General features: G+C 42.9%; 1 protein-coding gene across 3 annotated transcripts in view; it reads left to right on the top strand.

The window, feature by feature from the left end:
* The window catches only part of HPGDS (hematopoietic prostaglandin D synthase), a 66,550-nt gene that overhangs the window by 16,721 nt on the left and 27,989 nt on the right, over positions 1-21,840 (top strand). For all 3 annotated transcript variants that reach the window (XM_054031177.1, XM_054031178.1, XM_054031176.1), the window contains one exon: positions 5,940-6,081. In XM_054031177.1, the coding sequence (XP_053887152.1) occupies positions 5,949-6,081 (133 nt within the window). In that variant the 5' untranslated portion in view covers positions 5,940-5,948. The remainder of the gene's footprint in view (positions 1-5,939; positions 6,082-21,840) is intronic.

The following is a 21,840-nucleotide window of genomic DNA, read 5'->3' as shown; positions in this document are numbered from 1 at the left end:
ATGGTGGTGGTAGATTCCTCTTGCTTGACAAAGGTAAGAGAGGTTCAGATTTTCACCAGGAGGAGAAAATAGTCTTACCAAAAGGTAGGTTAATTTGTTTTTAATATATCCATATCCAGGCCAAGAAATTACTATCAGAAACTAAAAGTGCAATTAAAGGATACTTTTTCACGACATGGCACTTCTTCATCTGTGGAGAGAAATAAACTAATAGCTGAACTGAACTATGTTCTCTTTTCTCCACAGCCTAGGGAAGAGCTCATGGCTGGCCATCACCTTGAATCTAATTTTATTTTCTTAAAAAGAAACTTATCGTGTCATCTGCATTCAGGTTACTGTATCTATGACTGGCCTGAGGAAAATATTTACTTGTACAAAGAAGTTAAGGCTGAATTTTCAAAATTAGGGGTGAAATCCTGGCCTCTAATGAAGTCCACAGGAGTTTTGCCATTGACTTCATGGGGCCAGGATTTCACCCTGGGTGTAAAGGCCCCCCACCTGTATGCACTGAAGTCAGAGGCAATGTGCAATGGATACAGGATCAAGTCTGTAAACTGAACCTGCAAAAACACATACATATCCAAAAAGAGGTAGCTTGAGCATGTAAAATGAAAGCTGTACATTTGGTAATTACTTCACAGCACAGCAGGGATATGAACTGCCCTCAAGATAGACACGTATACTGCACGTGTCTAAATCCATTGTGCTTCTAGAAACAGACTCGTATCACAAATCTCCTGTACCCAGTGGTTTCATGCTTTTTTAGTTTGAAGTGAGTCAGAACGTTTACTGTGTACTGGAACTCTGAAATTCAGCCCCTTCGGTTTTTCAAGGATTCCTGCCGACTCATTACTGGCCTTTGGTTTGTGCAGATTCTTATCACTCCAGTTTAGTTTTTGAGTTTGAGGTTTGAACAAATCCAGGAGCTCAGCTGCAAGTTGACAGGATTTGCCTCATTTTAGTTTGAAAATTGGTCCAGGCTTGCCGAAAAGTTCATAAATGCAATGTGAGTTTGGGTTTGCAACATAACCTGAAGGGTGCAAATTTTTTGCATTGCTTTACTATTTACATGCACTTTTTAAACTCTGCTTGATAGTGGTTTTATAAAGTTCCCAATAGGCTGACTGTAGTCATTAAACACACTTACCCATTGTTTAAAAGTATATTGAAATTAGTTTAACCAATTTAAAGTTATTGCAGAGGAATGTAAAACATACAGAAATCTACCAATTTAAAAGGTGCTTTTTGGGGGATCAGAATTTTTAAATAATAGAACAAGCCAATTGTCATCCACAGATGACGGACGTATGGTAACCCTACCTTCCAATTTGTCAATATCTTTCAGGAAGTGAGACTCACCAAATGGAATACAATATTTGAGAAACCTGAGCTATGCTGGAGAAGTGCTATTAAGTCAACTCTGCTTTTGTAAAAAAGCCTCACGGAATCTTTACTGATCACAGATATTCAGGAGCTTAAGCTTGTGTCAAAAATGAAACCACCAGTAGCACAGTGTCCCCCCATACTAGGATTAGTGGAAGTCAGGCTTTTCTGGTTTTCACCAAAATCAATAGAATTCTGGTCTTTGATGCCTAGAACAAACGCCAAAGTTTTGTAGTGTTTCTTTTTCAAAAGTTAGTGCACCCCGTCAGACCGAAATACCATCCAGTTCATCCCTTTCCTTGGCCAACAATGACCCGACATCCTGTATTTCCATTGTCATTTCTGGAGCCTTGCCTGCCAAATTGCACATACAACATTGTAGGTGGAATAATAAATGTGTGTCTTTTAATACAATTTCCTTTGTCTATAGTGCCTCATTTTTCATGAGGTTAAAAAAAGGTTCAACTTTCCTAACTTGGGAAACAATGACAGCGGTAACTGTTTTGAAACTATAGCAGACCTTTCATCCTTTAAGCTCAGGATGTCTGTCTGTAACTGCTTCAACTCCAGGCCATGGTCTTGGAAATCTTAAATTATCAATAATGCTTTCGGTCCCTGCTGCATGGGAATAAATATCTTTCATGGTAAATTTAGCAAACTCCCATGTGCTTATCTGCCAGGAAAATTATTGTTTTTTTGACTGCTCTCTTGCTGTGATACGAAGTAGATCCCTGTATCTCTGAGGAGGGAAAACATACTTTACATGTTTCAGAAATAATGAAGTACAACCAGTCTTTGTGTCTCCTAAACAGAGACCCCCTTCTTTGAAGTATAAAGCCAGTCTTTCATCTGCTCCCAAGAGCATATGTTTTGAATCCCAAGAGCAAATGTTTTGTACAAATCTAAATATCACAGGTTTACTTAGAGTTAACTCATTCCATGAAAATGTTTCCCTTCTACTGTAGTATTGAGAGATTCAGTTATGTGATTTATTACAAAGACTAGGCCTGCACTGTTGATCACTTCGCTATAAATAGATAATTATTATGTCTGTATGTATGCCAGACCACCACCCTCCATCAATTAAAAAAGGACTTTTAAAAGTGATCTATATATTTAAATAATGTGCCCAGCTCTATAGTATATAGGCAGTGTACAGGGCCGCCCAGAAGATTCAGGGGGCCTGTGGCAAAGTGGGGGAGCGGACATACTCACCAAGCGGCGCGCCGAGTCTGCGGCAACGGCGGCGGGTCCTTCAGTTGCTCCGTGTCTTCAGCAGCGCTGAAGGACCTGCCGCCGAAGACCCAGAGCGACTGAAGGGCCCCCTGCCGCCGAAATGCTGCCGAAGATCCGGACCGCTGCCAGGTAAGTAAAAAGGCGCCTCTAGCCAGGGAAGGGATTCTCGGCCAGGGCTCACGGGGCCCCTGTGGGGCCCGGGGCAAATTGCTCCACTTGCCCCTCCCCCCACCCCCCCCGGGGCAGCCCTGGCAGTGTACCAATCTATCAGACACACATCTTTTTAAGTGGATATTTTCTTTAGTTGCCAGTCTCCTGTCCTAAAGCAACATAGCTGTATTTCCTTACCAAACTTTTTACAAAACCCATGCAAATTTAGCAATTAGGCTTACTTGTTTTTTTTATTCTGGACCAGGAATATAATTTCCTCTTTCTACACAATTCCTTTAGTAATTGTCTTTAAGCACCAGTAAAGAGATCCTAATGGAATTCGATGTCTAACCTTTGTTCCAATTTATTTTATTCCTTTTATTCAAAGTAATGTATTTCTTCAGAACATCTTCTATTTACTGGAAATTAGCACCTATTTGCGTAAACTGTATTAGAAGCTTCCTCAGTTTAGTAATGTTTTTGAAGGACATACAATAAAACAAAATAGTTTAGCAAAACTTACAACACATATACAGCACCAACACCTACCTCCTCCTTTCCAAAACAGTTAACATATATCCAAAGTCAGCTTGCATACCATTTTATAGATAAACCACATTAAGCACACATTCAAACTAGATTTATATTATTTGACAGCTAAGTCACCCCCACACAAACACTAAGGCTTGTTCCTCAGCATTATTTTATATAGCGTGCACAGCCTAACTTAAAGGAACTCTAACAGTGTAAAATTTTAGTTAAGGCATTCGTGTAACGGGCAGAGACTCACTGCTGTGGCGCCTTCTGCTGTCGTCCTGGGAATTAGCTCATTCACAGCCTTGGAGCGCCCTCTGCGGGCCCCTGTCTTGCCTTGCTGGGCTCCTGTGTCCCTCCCGGACCCTGGTGCCCCTTTCTGCTGGGGTTCTGCCCCTCGCAGTACCCCCACAGTCTCGGTGGAGCTCCCCTCCCCAGGAAACCCCCAACCACCTATCCCCACCTTGCCTCAGTCTTCGCTACTGCCAGTCCCCATCTAGCGCCCACTCACTGGGACAGACTGCAGTCTGATTGCCACTCATCACTGGCAAGGAGGGTTTGGGCCTGCTGCCTCTGCCTACCCATGGGCTGCCCTCTGCAACCCCAGTACCTTTTGGCCTTGCACTAGGCTGGCAGCCTGGGGGGTTTCCAGGCTGGAGCTCCCCAGCTCCTCTTGCCTTCCCCCAGCCCTACTCCACCTTAGGTACCCAAGTACACTCCCCAGCAGCCAGGCCCTTCTCCCTCTAAAGGCAGAGAGAGAGTCTCTCTGCTCCTGGCCCACTACCCTCTTATAAGGGCCAGCTGGGCCCTGATTGGGGCATCGCCCCAGCTGGGCCTGCTTCCTCTAATCAGCCTGGGCTTTTCCTTCCTGCCACAGCCCTCTCCTGGGCTGTCTTAAGCCCCTCAGGCAGCCGCGGGGTGACCACCCCACTACAGTTCGTGTATGAGACAAAAGGCAAGCTTAGTTGAAACTTGTCAGTCAGAGTTGATAACACTTTTTTACTTCTCCGTCCACAAGCTATGCCGTTTCCATTGAGGTAAAGCTGTAACTCTTTCAGAATTTAAGGCATGGAATGGAGATTACATTTATTAAACTTGGATTTAATAAAATAAAACCAGCAATGGCATATTAGGGAAACCTATATTCTAATATTTAAGATACAATAGATACAAATCATGAACTCAGAAACAAGCATCTACACACAAACACACACCACCACAAGACTTTTAAAGGTAGCCTGAAAAAAACAGGGAACAGGGATAAAAAAAATCTGATGTGGATTTTAAGGAAAAAAACTTTGACACCAGTTTGAAATGTTTATTTAATGAAACAGTTTTGTATCTGTTCTTTGTTAGTTATCACGCTTTAGCATGGGTAAATGCATGTCATACAGCCTCATCAAGCACTCTGTTCCCTCCCATTTCCCCTTCTCCCTTTGTTTTTCCAATTTTCTAATCACTTTTTCACAAGGGGTCAGAAAGTGTAAACACCACCCACAAAGGCACCAGGAGGATTGGGCATACATACCAGGGCAAAACTTCGAGTGGTCATTTCTGACTGGGATGAAACACTAACATCACTAAAATCCTTGTCTGTACATGCTTAGGGATATTTTATAGAAGAAATTCAAAAGCAACCACACACTTCTCTTTGTTAACACCCTAAGCCATATTTGGGCCCTAAAATAGCAGCAACTAAACAGGAAACCTAAAAAGAACAATGAGAATCACAGCCAGTGGCAGTCCATGCAGCCACACTGGTGCAAAAACTCCATGCCTAGACATTTTTGGACTGATAAAAAAGCAACATCTTAATATTTGTAGCTGCAAAAGAGAGACTTTTTTCCCCATCTAATTTATCACCACCATGAAGCAGCATCACAAAATGAATTTCTCTGAGCTTATATAAAACTATACATTGTACACGCCTTAAAAAAATGTAATCTCTAGCTCACCCTTGTCCCACCTCACCTCTCCCAGACACTTGCCTTTTGTATTTACTAATGAGGAAGAAGTGAAATAAAAATTTACAACACAATACTTAAAAGAGATACTATCCCAACCTTTTAAAACTACCATTGGCTTGTTTTTAAAGTTTTGCCTATGAATTGCTCAGCCTGCAAACACCCCCAAAGAAACAAAAGCTTCGCTAAATGCAGTTCACAAAAATAGAACGTAACTGCATTGCGGGCTCATCATTTGTAAGTTGTGAAGTTCTTCAGATTCCAGAGAACAATATAAAACTCCCTCGTTTACAGATGGGTTTTACAATAAAATAAAATTGTAGAAGACAAGCCATAGCTTTGTAACTGCACGAAAGAGAGAGATGAAGGCTGTAGACTGACATGCCCCTGTCCTCTTCTCTTCCTGACTCTTTTAGTTGAACTCAAATGGTTGTCATCTTAGCTTTAAGCATCCAACTTGGACTATTTTGGCTATAGAATGTGGAACTACAGGTGTAGCATGTGGTGGCTATGCAGTAGGATATATTGTGGATAGCAGGCTACTGTACATGTTTAATTTGGCATTATGTACTGACATTTTATTACCATGTCACAAACACGTAGGTATATCTTCTATATAAATGTGGCAGGGTAGTTAACGTGTCAAATAATCAACATGGCTTTTTCTTTCAGAGATCCATCATGCCACACTACAAGCTCATGTATTTCAATCTGAGAGGAAGAGCAGAAATCATTCGCTATCTGTTTGCCTATTCAGGCATAAAGTACGAGGACCACAGGATAGAACAAGTTGACTGGCCCAAAATCAAACCAAGTGAGTAAAACAGATTCTTGCATCCAAAGCTTGACAAGAAATCCAGTCATAACACAAAACCACATGGGATGGTACCAATTTGCTGATTTAGGATGGGAAGAATTACTAAATGCTAAAACCCTTCAGGTGAAATCTTGGCTTCATTGGCGTCAATAGGAATTTTACCATTGACTTCAGTGAGGCCAGGATTTCATCCCTTGTCTCTCCACCAGGCAGTACGAGTCCAAGGACCAGATCCTCAGTTAGTGTAAATTGGCATAGTTCTTTTATCCTCATTGAATATACTGACACCAGCTAGGTCTCATGCCCCAAGTTTTCGAACACCGTCAGCTAGGAACTGATGGAAACAAGGTAAGCATTAACACACTAAGGCTCTTAGAAAAAATTGCCCCCAAAGGCCACGCTAAAGCCCTTAAACCAATTTCAGAATCAAAATGAAAATTAAAGCAGCAAAGAGGGGACTGCCCCTTGTGACCTGACAAGTTCTCTACGAGCAGAAGCAACAAGAGTAGCTGAAAAGGGACAATGATAGACCACAGCCTTCCTCTGAAAGGCAATATACAGCCTACTGAGAAGCTAACAGTGCACAGAAAGCTACAGGGCTCCTTTGTGTTTACAGTTCAATTAACTTGAGATTGACACAGAATGAGAATAAAATGTCAAAAGGTCAAAGCAATGTCATGTGTATGCCAAGCCCTTTGTTTACATGGCATAGTTTCTACCCTTTAAAACGGTTTAATATCTTAACTCGTCAGTGAGTCTTAGTCCAGAAAAGACTGAGATCAGGCTGGTAGTTTGGAGGTAAGCACTTGCCAATTTCCTCCATGTTGTCACTAGAGGAAATTGGCTTCTATTCTGTTACCTCCAGAACAGATTGCTTTAGTGCTTTCTACATGGGGGCTACACTTTAAGATTACAGAAAAACTTCAGCTGGGGAAAAATGTGGCTTTCCATTTGTTAAGTGGTACTTCCTGGAAGGAACACATTACATGATCAGCACTGGCTTCCAAATTCGTTCTTGGTGAAATCAAAGGTTGTTTTATTCTATAAAGCCCCAAATGCTTTGAATCTTGAATGCTTTGAACATCATTTTCTCTGGAGTGACACTGAGACACTTGCTATTAGCTGGGGAGCTCAGACTAAGACACCCCTGGCTAAAATAAGAAGGGGCATCAGGGGAACAGGGCAGAAATATAGACAGGTTGTTTTCAGTGAGGGGCCTTGGATTTTGGAAACTATGTCTCCATCAGAGCCTAATTCTGTTGACCATCACGTCATGCAGTATATCTTAGGTCTCCCCAAGGCATTTTCAGGGAAGGAGGGGAGAGAAGTGGATGGGAGTGATGGTCAGAGAGTTGGTTTTAGAGTGATTTAGGAGAATTTTTAGTGCTGGACTTTTTTTAAGTTGAATTCATGTGTATCTACAAATAAAGTTTGTTTACATTTTCTACGTGTACCTAGAATTTTGGATAGGTGATTATTAAATAAGACTAAATAAATCAGACAATATAAATGGAGACTTAGAAATTACAAATGTATTTACATCTTAAAACATATGAAAAATCAGACTTACCTGCCAAGTCCTGAGTTCAAGATGCTGTATCTCCCATGCAGCAGTTGAAGACATCACAAACACTCAAACCAGTCAGGCAGAAGGGCAGGAAAATACTTTCCAAGGTATTTTTAGCATTCAGGACATGAAGCCATCAATGATGAAGCTTTTACATTATCCAGTGTCTGTTTGCCAATATGCCTGACTGCAGCCCATCTGCACTACCATCATCATGATCAAATGATTAGGGATGCAGGGTGTGTTAAAGAAGAAACTGGGAACCAAGATTTCTAAGCTCTGTTCTTGGATCTGCCTTTACTCTAGAGCCTTGGACAAATCACTTAACCTTTGTTTCTCTATCTGTTAAATCAAAATAATACCAACCCGCCCCACCGGGGTGTTGTAAGGTTTAATTAAAGTTGTAAAATACTTTGGGAATATATGTGATGAAAATTGCTATATATACACATTGATAATATTACCATTACTACTATGACTCTGACATTTGATTCCAGAGTAAATAATACATTTGGTAAAGTGCAGGGGGAGGAAGGTTTAGCTGGTGTCCAACTTGGGGCTAGATTCAGCAACCCTCTGCTTGGAACGCCCACTGACCCAGTGGAAGATCTGTGAATGGCAAAACCAGGCATAGAGTACTTCCCTAAGGGTCATTCATTATTTTAGAAATGCAAGTAAAAGTAAAGAGAGAGAGAGAGAGAGAGAGAGAGGGAGGATTGGACATAGCAGTGATTGTCATGGGAAACTCCAAGCCTAGAAAAACAGTTGAATAGATACCTGAAAATGCCACTTTAGCCAAGAGTTGGATCCTAAATCCCTGCCTCTGGACAGCTCAAGCCTCTCATTAATGACACTGGGTGAGGGTGAGTTCATGCTGAGATAATGACACCATTCCATCAGACCAGCCAGCAGCAGAATACTTATGGGAAATATGTAGAAAATCTACTCCATGGGAAATAATTAATTATTCACTCTTTCAGTGTTTCTAGATATAGCATGGTGAAATGTGTCATGTCATATCACAAAGGTATATAAGTGCTGATGTTTAATGAATATTTAGGTACGCAGGCAAATACAATCTCCCCTCCATCCAAATGCAAGTCGATGAGTCAGATTCAAGGTTCATGTGTGTGAGTGAAGTGTAGCTCAGTGCTTCTCTGATGTTATTTGGTTGTATTGCAATTTATGCAATAAATATACCTTCTAGTTGCACGTACATAATTATCAAGAGCTATGGGTAGTAAAAGGTTACAAAGCTGAAAGTGTCAAATCAGGAGAACTTTCAAAGAACTCCCCAGCAAATGAAACTCAAATAGCCCTTTTAGCCAACTCCTCAGGCAAATCTTCCTTCCCACTCCCTCACAGATAAAAGCCTGAATAAATAGTTAGGTCCAGTCAGGTGTCTTGGAGGTAAACAAACTGGGGCCCTGCAGAGAAATCAAATGACAGACCAAGGATCCTTTAATGCAGTTGCACTGCCTCCAACCTCAACAAATAAAAGTCTAGACTTTTCTAGCTCAGCTGATTTTAACCATCAGGACGGAGCACAAAGAAAGAGGCAGTCTTTTAGCCAGGGCCCTAAGCTGTACAGGGCTTTGTCTATCAGAACTATGGTAACTCTAAGAATAGCATATAGAAACAAACTGGAAGCCAGTGCAGTTTTCAAAACACAAGTGCAAAACTCTCCATGTAAGAAACAACAGAACCACATTCTGCACGAGCTCAAGTTTATGAAGTGTATTTTGTTTTACTAGCGTCAAGACATAATTAGTGAATGTAATGTAATATAACAGAGTTATATCAATAAAACAAGACAGTCAGAACAAAATAACCTCGGCATAAAACAAGATCCAAATTAAATATGCTATCTTGCTTTTCAATTGTTTGAAAACCTTTCTGTGGAAAATGTCAAATCATTATCTTCATACAAAACATTCTGATTTAGATGAAAACACATTTTCTGATGGAATACTATTCTATCGAAAAAAATTTCCACCTACAAAGAGAATACTGACATTACCAGAACATACGTCCATGGAAATCATGTGCTGTACATTCCTTCTTATCCCTTCATTTCAAAACGGCCTAGCCTAAAAGTGGAAGCAATAAAAACTGCTATGTCCTGGTGTTTCAGCTAAGCCTCCCCAGTAAAGCCTGGATAAACAAAGCCACAATGCTACATAATCATTAAAAGACTTTCTGCTCTAAAATATCAGTTGTAATGGTAAGACGACTGCATCAGCTCAAGTGACTAGCTGTTACCACTGATACGAGCCAACAATTACACTAGTTATGTGGTTATCATGCTAGATTTCCTCATTCACACCCGCAATCGTTTGTATCACAGTTCACACAGGTCTTTAAATATTAGGAGACTTTGGAAGACTACAAACATTAGCAGAAGGAGATACAACAGTAGTGCGGTGCATGGATTATTTGCATCTCTCTAAAGTATTAATTTCATTCAGACTAGACAACAAATCCTACATAGCTCAGAATGTTTTGTGCAGATTCCCTTTTTAACATAAAAATTATATCTGAAAAAAATAGTCTATACAATATAGCAGAGCTGTGTATTTTTGGTTGCTACAAATTATGTAACTATAATATTGAAAATAGGTTGGGGGAAAGCACAGAAGCTAAATTTCCATGGATAACAACATACACAAGAATGTGCGCACATTTCTACACTTAATTTTGTGAACAAATCAGGGCCCAATTGTGAATGCTAAAATCAGAAATCAAGCCCACAATCCGACTCTTTTAAACTACTCTTTCAAGGGAAGAAAAAGGTCGAACTATCCAGGGGAAAGAACAGCATATCTTCTCTCCTCCCATTATTGCAGACAAGGAACAGATCTTCTGATTCAGAGTCTAAGGGAGCTCCTCAGAGAACGTTTTCAGATTTAAAAAAAAAAAAACCGCATCCACAGGGACCATAGCCATGGAAGCATGAAAAACCACAAAGTGGAATTTTGCTTCATTAATGAAGATGATCCAAGAATTATTATAAGACTTTTCTTAAAAAAAAAAAACGAAACAAAACAAACAACCAAGCATGGGACAAAAAATTTACTCTCCATCCTGTCTCACAAGCAAAGATATTACTGAAAAATAGCATGCATGTATCTGTGTAGAACAGAGTTTGAAACTTGGTGCCTTGCCCAGAGTTAGAATTCATTTTAATTCTCCTCCTAGGAAGACCAAGGCAAACAAACACTGCAGGATGTTAAGAGTTAATCTTAACATGCAGGACAGTAATTTAGAATGCTGCAGGTTTTACTTTTGAACAGGATTAAACAGTATGTGATTTTGGAGTGGCCAGTTTTGCCAATCTTTGAGCATTTCTCTTAACTCAATATTACTTTTCAGCAGCTTTGGCTGGACAATTCATTCTTTACTCCTAATGCTATTCTCTCTCTCTTACTCTTTCGCCGATTATTATAATGTCTTCTCAGTGCACCATAAACATGAAAGCTTTGCATGGTTTGGTTTAGGTACTTTGACAACAAAATGTCTATAATTGTACATTTCATTTATTTCCTTTTGTCACCAGTCAATCTGCTGTAGGATTTCAAAATAGTAATTTTGGGCAAAAATTCTGTAACTTCAATATTAAGGAAATTCAAGCAGACCCGTAAACAAGCAAAGCTATGTAAATGCAACTCTTCCGGGTTGCTTTTCAATAGAGTTGGCAAGAAATAGGAATCTCCATTTCGCAGGAAATTCCGAGTTGCCAATGTTTAGCTCTGTATGGGAATTTCTGACAAAATGGAACAATCCATTTCACTGTCCAGCCCGCTTGCCCCCCTGCCAAGTGGGCAGTTCATGAACTGGGAAGTCCTAGGGCTGGCAACTGGGGAACCAACCGGGCAGTCCTCCTGCCAGCAGGGCAGCCAGGACCCTGACTGGTTTCCTGCCAGCCTGGCCAGCAGGCTGCCAGTACACCAGGCAAGCTGGCCAGCCTGTCAATCTATTTGGTTTCCATCAAAAGTATCAATGGAATTGACACACTCACATAGAATGTGTCTATTCCATCAGATCAGCATTTTCCAACCGCAAACTGTTGCACTGGAAAATCTTCACTCAGTTTTCCTCTTCAATGCCTGCTCAGGACTAGCACAGACCACCTTTAGGCTAATATCCCAAAAGCGGGAAAGGTAGTGAGTGTGAGGCATTGGATCCAGATGAGCTTCCGGTCTATGTCGGAGCCCCACAACTCTTGTTATAAGCAAATAAAGCGTAACACTTACCTAACACTTGATTTTTGACGTGTTGTACAAAGTTTAATTGTTATTAATTTGGGCTTCCAGGCATGATGATTTAGGGACAAATCCTGAGAGAAGCTAACCCCTGCGACCCCCTTCAATCTCAATGCAATTATAGGCTGTCCGTGCCTCTTAAGATTTGACTTGAAATCATCACACATGCAGACTCAGCAAGCACTAGGCAACCCACCTGTCAGCCTACCTCCTCTTGATTGCCAGTCTATCTTCCCTGCATGAAGCCTCTCTGAGCTCCATGATAAATCCACCCTGACAGCATGCCTGACCTGCTGATGAGACTTGCCTCCTCACTACTGGGGATCAACCAGGAACTTGCAGCAGGGGAAAGCATTTTATGTAGTGAGTGCAGGAAGGGAGACAGATACAAGAATGGACAAACTCTCCTGTTCGACACGTGCACTATCCTATATTCTTAACTGGTTCTGCCTCCCAGCTGTCAAGAGATCCTTCCCATCTCCCCAGATGGTGCCTCTTGGCAGCCAACAAAACCTCCCAGAAAAAGTATTCATGTCCCACCTGGAAATTACCCAGTTCACAATAGTTTATGTCCACCAGGAAACTCCCTAGTTCACAAAGTGTTGAAAATACTGCCAGATCAAGAGGCTGGGGTTTGTGTTTTGGCTAGAGAAGAAAAAAAAAAGTGGGTGGTTTGGATCCAGGCTCCATGGTATTTGAACTAACAAAGTTGACAGTTGGAGTGGAAAGTCAGGGTAAAATGGTCTTGTTTCGACCTGTCCCTAAATTAAAATAATGTAAAGTGCCAACCAGTGCTAGAGAGCAATGCACTTCAAAATTAAGTGCAAAATGTGACTAAGTGCAACTATAGCCTGTCAAGCTATTTGGCTTTATCTGAAGCCACATCTAGATGGGAACTTTTGATCTGACCTCTATCTTTATAGTTCATTGAACCAAAATCCCAGGTCTATAAACTCCCTAGCTGTAAATAAATAAAATTAAATTAATGGAGATATCCTATCTCCTAGAACTGGAAGGGACCTTGAAAGGTCATCAAGTCCAGCCCCCTGCCTTCACTAGCAGGTCCATCTGCAGCATGTTGTATGAACAACTTCAAGGGGAAAGTAATGACAATTAATAGCCACTTCGTAGAAGTAGCACGGGATATTTTTATGTCATTCACTGCTAAATATTAACCATCTCTTCCCAGGGAATGCTCTGAGGCTGGAAGTGTGGTTGAAAGGTCCAAAGGCAAGTTGCTGAGTGGGTGATTATTGTGATGAAAATTAATTCTGCTGTGATAAATCTTCGGAGATGACTCTTCGGAGACTTAGTGTCTGACAGCAGGAAGCAAGCATTCCTCAGGGGATGCGCATCATTTTTCCTGAATGACTCTTGTTGGAATGACATAACATAGCTTTACAGAACACCACTCGGGCTCTTGATGAACAGTCACTTTAAAAAGAAACACGTATTATAGTACTACTTGTGTTATGGTAATATCTAGAGGGCCCAAGTTCAATCAGGGCTCCATTGTGTCCCAAACACATTTTAATGGGTAGCTCCTGCCCTAAAGAGCCTACATTTTACATACACAAGATGGATAGGGTGGGGGGAAAGAGTATTATCCCCTTTTTTACAGAAAGAGAAATGGGGGCACAGAGAAATTAAGTGACCTGCCCAAGGTCACATGGGAAATCTATAGCAGAGCCAAGAACTGAACCCAGCTTCCTTGAGTCCCAGTCCAGTCCCTTCACCACAAGACAATTCTTCCTCTCTATTGGCTTTATAAAATCCTCTCAAAAGTGAAATCTCCTTCCATTTACCCTTCCAGCAAATTCTCTCTCTAGCATGTTTCTGACATCAGACACTAATTAAGCATTTGTTTCCCATGGCTCAGTTTAAATAAACATCCACATAACGGCAAAGAAACAGATGCTATTCTTGATTTTGGGAGGTTATCATTTCAACAAACAGACAACACAGCAAACAATGCTGGATGTAACTGTTTGTCAGTCTCTAGACAACCCAAGTGCCCTATTTTTGAGGCGGTTAGGCTGCCGGATTGCACCATAACCAAATGAAGCTTTGGGGTGCACGAGAAAGCTTAACCACAGACACATCCTGGCTTGGACTCCGGCAGCTTTATAAACTGTTTTAATACTAACAAAAATGGGATAGAGGAGGAACAGTTCATGTCATAGTGCAAGCCCAGGGAAGAGAAGAGGAAGGTGAAATCACACATGCGAGAAAAAGCTGAAATGAAGGATCAGGATCAACCTGGAAAAGAAGAGTGGACACCAGGGAAGAAGGGAAGCATATGAGACAGAAGGGAAAGGTAGAAGAAATAATAATAGTCATGGAGATTTACCTTCTCCGTCCCCTCTCCTGGTCAATAGCAGGAGAGAGGTGGAAACGATTTCAAAAAGTCTGGCCCAGAAAGGGGGTTGGGTCTCCAGGGATCCAGCCACAAGAGGCAGCTTGAAAACTAGGAGGCTGCTGAGGGACACAGAGCCCTTAGGAGAGCAGGTTCACGCCAGGAGGCGCTGCAGTAGCCCGTGGGAAAAGGCTGTGGGGTGATGATTGTGGGCCATTTGCCGTGCACAGGTCAATTGCCTGTTATCAGGAGCCATGTAGGAATAGCTACATTGGCCTGGAAGCATAACACAGGTGATGTCTAATTGCCTTTGTTGGAATGGACTAAAAGTGGAATCCAAGTTACGAGGCCTGAGGAGCCTTAACCCTCTCTGTTGGGCTACCCCTAAAGGGCCAAGTAGGGAGCAGTTCTTTATCATTTGTTATGAGTGAGAGGTTGTACCTTGAGTTTGAAAGACCTTCCTTTCTATCCCCACTAGGAAACAATCCTTTCCTTGAGCAACAGGCCTAAGTGCTTATTGGAGTCATCAGGTGCTAGAGTCTACAGGAGCTAGCCAATGAAACACCTTCACAGCTTGTATCTGAGCTGAGGCACACCCAGCTCCAAACCTCTGAGGTGCACTCAATGACTTCAGTGGGTGGCAACATTATTGACTTCCAGAGGGGCTGTGTGGGATTTAGTTCAGTACAGAATTCAGGGCAGTGTGCCACACCAGAAAACAACTTGTAATCAGGAAATGAGCAAAAACAGGCAAATACACACAATTAGCTACTGAAAGCATACTTTAAAAACAGATAAGAATTAAAGGAAATAATTTGTATTAGCCAGTGACCCATGCTGTTTGCTTGTTCTCATAGGGTTACCATACATCCAGATTTTCCCGGATATGTCCGGCTTTTTGGTCCTCAAATCCCCATCCAGGAGGAATTTCCAAAAAGCCGTACATGTCCGGGAAAATAGGGAGGCATGGTAAGGGGACTGCCTCCTCCCCGGGCTCCAACTTCCCGGCTCCTGCCGCTCTCCACCGCGCGCCAGGGCCAAAGCAACTTCCCCAGCGCAGCAGCAGCTGGAGCCCGGGAAGGAGGCGGCTGCCTCCTCTGTGCCCCCGCAGATTGGGGGAGTTGTTAGTTTTGCTGAAGCCACTCGCGCTCGGGCAAAAGACGCTCAGGGAACCCCGAGTGCGAGTGGAGTGGCTGCATCAAAACTAACAACTCCTCTGATCAGGGCCAGCTTTAGCAAGAGCGGGGCCTGATTCCACCAGGAATCGGGCCGTGCTCCGACCGGGGTCGTAGGACTTGGGTCCGGGCTGGAGACGCTGGGGCTGGGTGTCTGGGCCCCTTGGAGTGTCCTCTTTTTCCAGTATTGCAATATAGTAACCCTAGTTCTCAGACTCCCTTTCTTATTAGACAGTCCTCATTCTAATCTAATAAATCAACTCGCACTCATAATGCATCCAGAGGCCTGCAGATAAGAAAGGTAGCAACTGCAACCTGCACAGCAAGGAAGGCAAAGCATTTATTTCTCTCACAGCTCAGAAATGGAAATATTTCTAGGAAGACCACAAGATGTTTTTCTGGATTCCTTTCTTAAAATTGCTCCCGTGGGAGTTTCAGTTTTTTGTAGATGAGAATTTGTATTTCTGAAAATGTGAAAAGAATATCCACGGACACTTGGAGCTAAACTGACATAAGCACATAAGATGACTCCCTTGTTGAGCAGGACTGAAAGGGAAAAAAAAGTCACATTTATGCTTCTTTCCAGCTTCTCAAGGCTCCACATGCTGAGCTTAACCCATGACTTCTCTCTGGTTGTCAATGCTGCCCAGAAACCTTATCTCCAACCTACGTAAGGCTTTCCTCACCTCACACTATTAGGGTTACCATACGTTGTGCCTCCCAAAGGAGGACACTCCACGGGGCCCCGGCCCCGCCCCCAGCCCCGCCCCCACCCAACTCCGCCCTCTCCCCAAAGTCTCCGCCCCCTTCCCTGCTTCCCGCGAACATTTGAGTCACGGGAAGCCTGAAGCAGGTAAGGGGAAGTGTGGGGGGAGGAGGCGCGGCCCAGGCTGGCCCCCGGCCGACCACCCCCGGCCCGCCCAGCACTGCGGTCCCCGGCCCGGTCCCCGGCCGAGCACCCCTGGCCCCCGGCACCGCACCGCCGGTCCCCCCCCGAGTCCCCGGCCTGGCCCAGCCCCCGAGTCCCCAGCCCGGCCCCGCCGGCACCCCCGGCCAAGCCCCCGAGCCACTGGCCCCGGAGCCCGAGCCCCCCGCCCGAGCCCCCGGCCCGAGCCCCGAGCACCTGCATGGCCGGCCCGGCATGTCCCGATTTTCCCAGACATGTCCGGCTTTTTGGGCTTTCCCCCCGGACGGGGATTTGGAGCCCAAAAAGCCGGACATGTCCGGGAAAATCCGGACATATTGTAACCGTACACACTATCATTTACTAGCCCTGCCACTCACCTTTCTCTCCTGCTCAAGTACAAAGTGCAGTAAGTGGCTTATTCTAGCTGGCCAGCTAGCCTGATCCATAACGAAGCAAAGGGACTCAAGTATCAGAGGGGTAGCCATGTTAGTCTGAATCTGTAAAAAGCAACAGAGGGTCCTGTGGCACCTTTGAGACTAACAGAAGTATTGGGAGCATAAGCTTTCGTGGGTAAGAACCTCACTTCTTCAGATGCAAGGGACTCAAGTGGCACTGAAAACGTAGCAACATTTTAATAAAGCTTCTGCACAAGCCCAGGCAGTACAAGTATGAATTTTAAAATGTTCCTTATCTTTTCATCTGTGTTGTGACTGCAGTAGCGCTACTGTGAGACATGCTAGGCCTGGAAAGGACTCATTAAGAGCCATCTACACTGATGTAACAGCAGCTTTTAAATCTGTTTTTAAGCACTCCTCAAGCTCATTTGTGGTTGGGTCATATCCTAACATGTTTTGGCCTGTCCCTGTGAATGGGGTCCAGCGTGTTTAGAATGGTGCTTAAAAAAAAAAAAACGTGCTCTCACTGAAGTCCCTCTGGACTTGTACCATGCCTTCGCTCTATTCTCAGCAGACAGTTAAACTGTGTCAGAACCTGAGTCAACTATTGCTGATTTTAAACTGTGCTTAATCACACTTTAGAAAGTTCATTATTCCAGCCCTGTATCAGACCTTTGCCCATGACCTTGCTCATTTGCAGGATTGCTGTATTCTAGAGTAAGGACCTGTCTACACTGTAAAAACATCCAAGTTGGATCGATCAGGGCTGGTCTGGGGACACCGACCAGTACCACAAGGTCCCACGTACGCTGGTGTTTTAACCCTGTTGGGGGAAATCTGTATTGTAACCAGGTTCCCTGGCAGCTGCTTTTACAAAGAGAATGGCCCTGAGACAGTTAAAATGAGTACTCTGAAAGCAGGGTCGAGAAGATTTCTTTTTATTTCAATCACTTTTGAAAAAAAAGATTCCCTTTCTGAAAGGGTGGGAGGGGAGAGCGGAGAGGCACCAATGTGGGAAGTATGATGAGCGTTGTAAACAAGGATGGGTGGGTTGGAAAAGTCTGACACCAGGGAGGAGTGGGAACAGCTATTGTACAGAAGGCAAGTGGTGGAAAGAGAGAAGGAAGAACAGAAGAGGTTGTTTTATTAAAAAGGCAAATTTGGCCCTCTGGTACTTCTTCCATTTAACATCAATAGGAAATGTGTACACATACCTGAAAGCTGATTTCTACCCAAAGTGCAGGTGATGAGAGACAAGAGGAAGAAACAGAGAGAGAAAGAAAGGGAGGTGTCAAAATGAAGAGAGAATGTTGAGGGGGGAAACAAATGGAGACAGAAGCAGGATTTCTGTCAATCAGACAGGAATTGCTGCTTCCAGGAAGGCTAATTCTCTGACTGAGAGAAAACAAAGTAAAAAGAAGAATGGAAAAAATTAAAAGGAAGCTGGAATAGGAGTAAGTAAGAGTGGGCAGCAACTCCATAGGAGATGTCCCCATCTTTGTGTAGCTTTATAGCATTGATGTTGGGTTTACTTAACAGTAACATGCATTTTTCAAACATCTTCTGGTAGTTTTGGCTTGGTCTGCTCTGCTCCTTTGGATTGTAGAATCATAGCAGAGAGCATTCTGAAGCTACCCCAGCAGTTTTGGTTGTTGTGTGGGGAGTCAGTAACTGCTGGGGTTGTGGGGGGTTGTTTTTACATTTGCCTATTGTTCTCTTGAGGAAGGAGATGCCATCAGATTTCCCCATCACATCCCAGTTGAAGTGGGACCACAGGGGAAGCCATGTTGATCAGCTAACAGTGTTAAAATACAGTTTGCCCTGTCCACATTAGGGCTTTCAAATGTGTTAGTTAAAATATGTTAACTAGTGTGTTCTTTAAAACCACCTTTTATCTTAGTGTGAACAGGCTCTGTGAGGGTAACAGAGGGAGAAACAAGGATGGAGGGGTGGGGCAGTTAATGTTTCTCTTTTAGGGAAAGGGCAAGAGAGCTGGCTAGAGCGGAACTTACCCTAAGTGCTGAGGACAATGGTGCTGATGAAATGTGGCTGCTGTAGAGATCCCTTAGGAAGCAGGCTGCCTGGGGGATGCTTCAGGTTCTGAGGCACGACTAGAGGCAGCAGCAGAGTTGGCCATCTTATTACTGTGTAAGGACTCTCAAAGATTGGAGAGAGATTCCTTTTCTCCTCCTCTGCACAGAGGAGGGATGAGGTCTGAAAAACACTGTCGAAGAGCCGTGGGAGACGGAAGGAGGAGGGTTGGCTCCATTTGTCTGGGTTCTGGGAGTGATCATGGCAGGGAACTCAAAGGCAGAGATACTATCCTTTTGCCCATCTCTCCATCTACTTTCTCTCCTTTCTTCTAGTTCTCCTTTATCCTTCCTCTTCTCTTCTTTTCAGGACTAGAAAGGGAGGAGGGGGGGAAGAGGCAGAGTTTAAAAAGGAGGGAGCTGGGTAAGAAGACTGAGACACACTCCATGCTTCTAGTCACAAGGCAGCAAAAGAGTTGGAGGGAAATGGGTGTACTGTGTGGTATTGGGGACTGTCTTTAAGGGCTGAATGTCCCAAACACAGTCTGGGAGGGGTGCTGTGAAGCTATTGCTATGCACAACCAGTTGGCTGTAGTCACAGAATAAAGCAAATCTCTTGCAAGCTCCTAAACCACTGACTGATCGCTGAACACAAGTTCCAGGACTAAAAAGGAACTATGAAATTTCTTACGTGGAAGAATGAAGCAGATAAAAATTCCACCTAGAGTCGAAACTAGACAGTGGAAGACAGCTGGAGAAGATTTAAACAGTGTTTCACCCTGCATCTTGAAGCAATCTGTGCCAGCAAAAATAAAGACAGCCACAAGGGAGCCTGATAAAAGTTTTGTGAATTTCTCTCGTGATAATTGCGGAGCTTAAAGTGGCCCAGAATATATTTAACTCATATATTAAGGAAGTGCTTGAGATTGAAGTGAATACCTCCATCCAGTAGGGAAAGTCTCCTTCCTCCTTCCCAACAATGACTACACTGCTTGAACTCACTCTTCCTCACTGGAAAATGGTGATTTAAGTCTCCATGTGGTGCCAATCTCAGCCCACAACATTTAGCTTTACATTGAAAACTATTCTCTGGTGACACTTGGGTTTTTATCTGGACCAGAACTACCCTGTACAATCAGCAAAACAAGAGAAAATTTCTGTATTATTTCAGGTATTTTAAAGGTCTGACATTTCCTGATTTGTCTTGGTAATGACACTTCCAAGGAAAAAGGCATTTAACTTTTGCAGTGTAAAGTTGAAAACATATTAGAGAAATGTAAACTTTTATAGCTCTACTCTGCCCAATTATATGGAATAATTAAATGTATTGCAGATATCTTATGGCCCGAACTAAATCCCTGTTATTCTGAGGGATAAAACTAAAGCAATCTAAGCATCTGCCACACACTCCGGTTTGACACACTACACAGACTCTAGATGAAGGATCACTGATGAAATGCCAGACCTTTACAATGGTTTATAGCATGAGTGTTTGTCTTAAGAAGTGTCAAATTAGTCCCTAAATGTGTGGATTAGTAGCTCTGCATTGGAAAACAGATTGTTATCCCGACTGTGACGGGGTTTGGTTACAGAGACCCCCTTTGGACTGTCACCTGATGTGCTGAAATTACCTCTGAGACCATTTTCCCTGATGGCTTGGGACTCCAGAACCCTGCCTAGTTGAGCCAGACATGCTAGTCTGCTGCAACACAGACCCAGATCTGAACCACACTCCCAAAGCTGCAGGCTTTAACCAAAAACTGCTGAGCAGGTCACCTCTCTCCAGCACCAAGACACCCAGCTCCCAGTGGGATCCAAACCCCAAATAAATCAGTTTCACTCTGTATAAAGCTTATACAGGGTAAACTCATAAATTGTCCGCCCTCTACAATCTAAGATGGATTCCAGTACCAGGTGACATGGTCACATATCCTGTGAGACCCCAAACCTCCATTCTTTCCGGCCTGACTCACAGGAACACAGGAAGGCTTACAAGTAAACAGAGCCATTTACAATCAATTGTTCTAGTTAATGGGAGCCATCAAGCTCTTAAGCCACCATTAATGGCCCACACTTTGCATAATTACAATAGGACCTCAGAGTAATACTTCATATTTCTAGTTTAGATACAAGAATGATACATTCATACAAATAGAATGAACACACTCAGTAGATTATAAGCTTTGTAATGATACCTTGCAAGAGACCTTTTGCATGAAGCATATTTCAGTTATATCATATTCACCCTTATAAACATATTTCCATAGAACATATGGAGTGCAACGTCACACCCACCAAATATATATAGGGCATATTCATATTTTTGTCATATATACACATACAAGAATCATGGACAGGAAAATGTAATATTCCTCTTTCCCATTGCTTACACAAGATCACATTTTGAAAAATATAATATGCTGCTGATTCAGAACAATTCCTTATATTCAAAGGTTAGATGTTAATATTTTCTGTGGTCTTTCTTTTTTGAAAAAAATCTTCATCCATGTTTGCTCATTTCAGGGGGTCTGCCATCCAGTTTATGTCCTTAGATAGTGGATTGATACTGATGGGGACATTATCTATAACATCTCTTGTACAAAGATCTACTCATCATGAATTCTAATTTAAAAAATGGGAAAACATTTGCTATAAAACTATTCAAACATGATAGTTTTTGTGTTTGAACTACAAGTGAAAAATGGGCCCATTTCCCATAAACAAAAAGAGCCATATTTCAAAAAAATTTGAGATCTAAAATGAGCCATTTCTCCAAGAAAATTTAGCTTATCTCTGAGCAAAAATGCTTTACAAATGTGAAGCTAGACATTCCCCATGTTTTCACTGTGAAAACAGCCAGTTAATGGAAAGCTGAGAGTAAACAAAATTTGAGGCTCTATAACGGGTGGCCAAACCGCGGCTCGTGAGTTGCATGCAGCTCTTTTACAGTTAAAGTGCAGCTCACGGAACCCCTCATACTCCCACCCATTCTTTGCCTACCAGACGAGCAGCTGGTGGGGCAAGAGGCTTGTGCCAGAGAGGACTGGTGCCTGCTGAGAATTGG

Source organism: Malaclemys terrapin, chromosome 5 (assembly GCF_027887155.1).
Source record: "Malaclemys terrapin pileata isolate rMalTer1 chromosome 5, rMalTer1.hap1, whole genome shotgun sequence".
NCBI classification, from domain to species: domain Eukaryota; kingdom Metazoa; phylum Chordata; order Testudines; family Emydidae; genus Malaclemys; species Malaclemys terrapin.
Note: the sequence above shows the minus strand (reverse complement) of the source record. Positions and strands in the feature narration are given on the sequence as shown.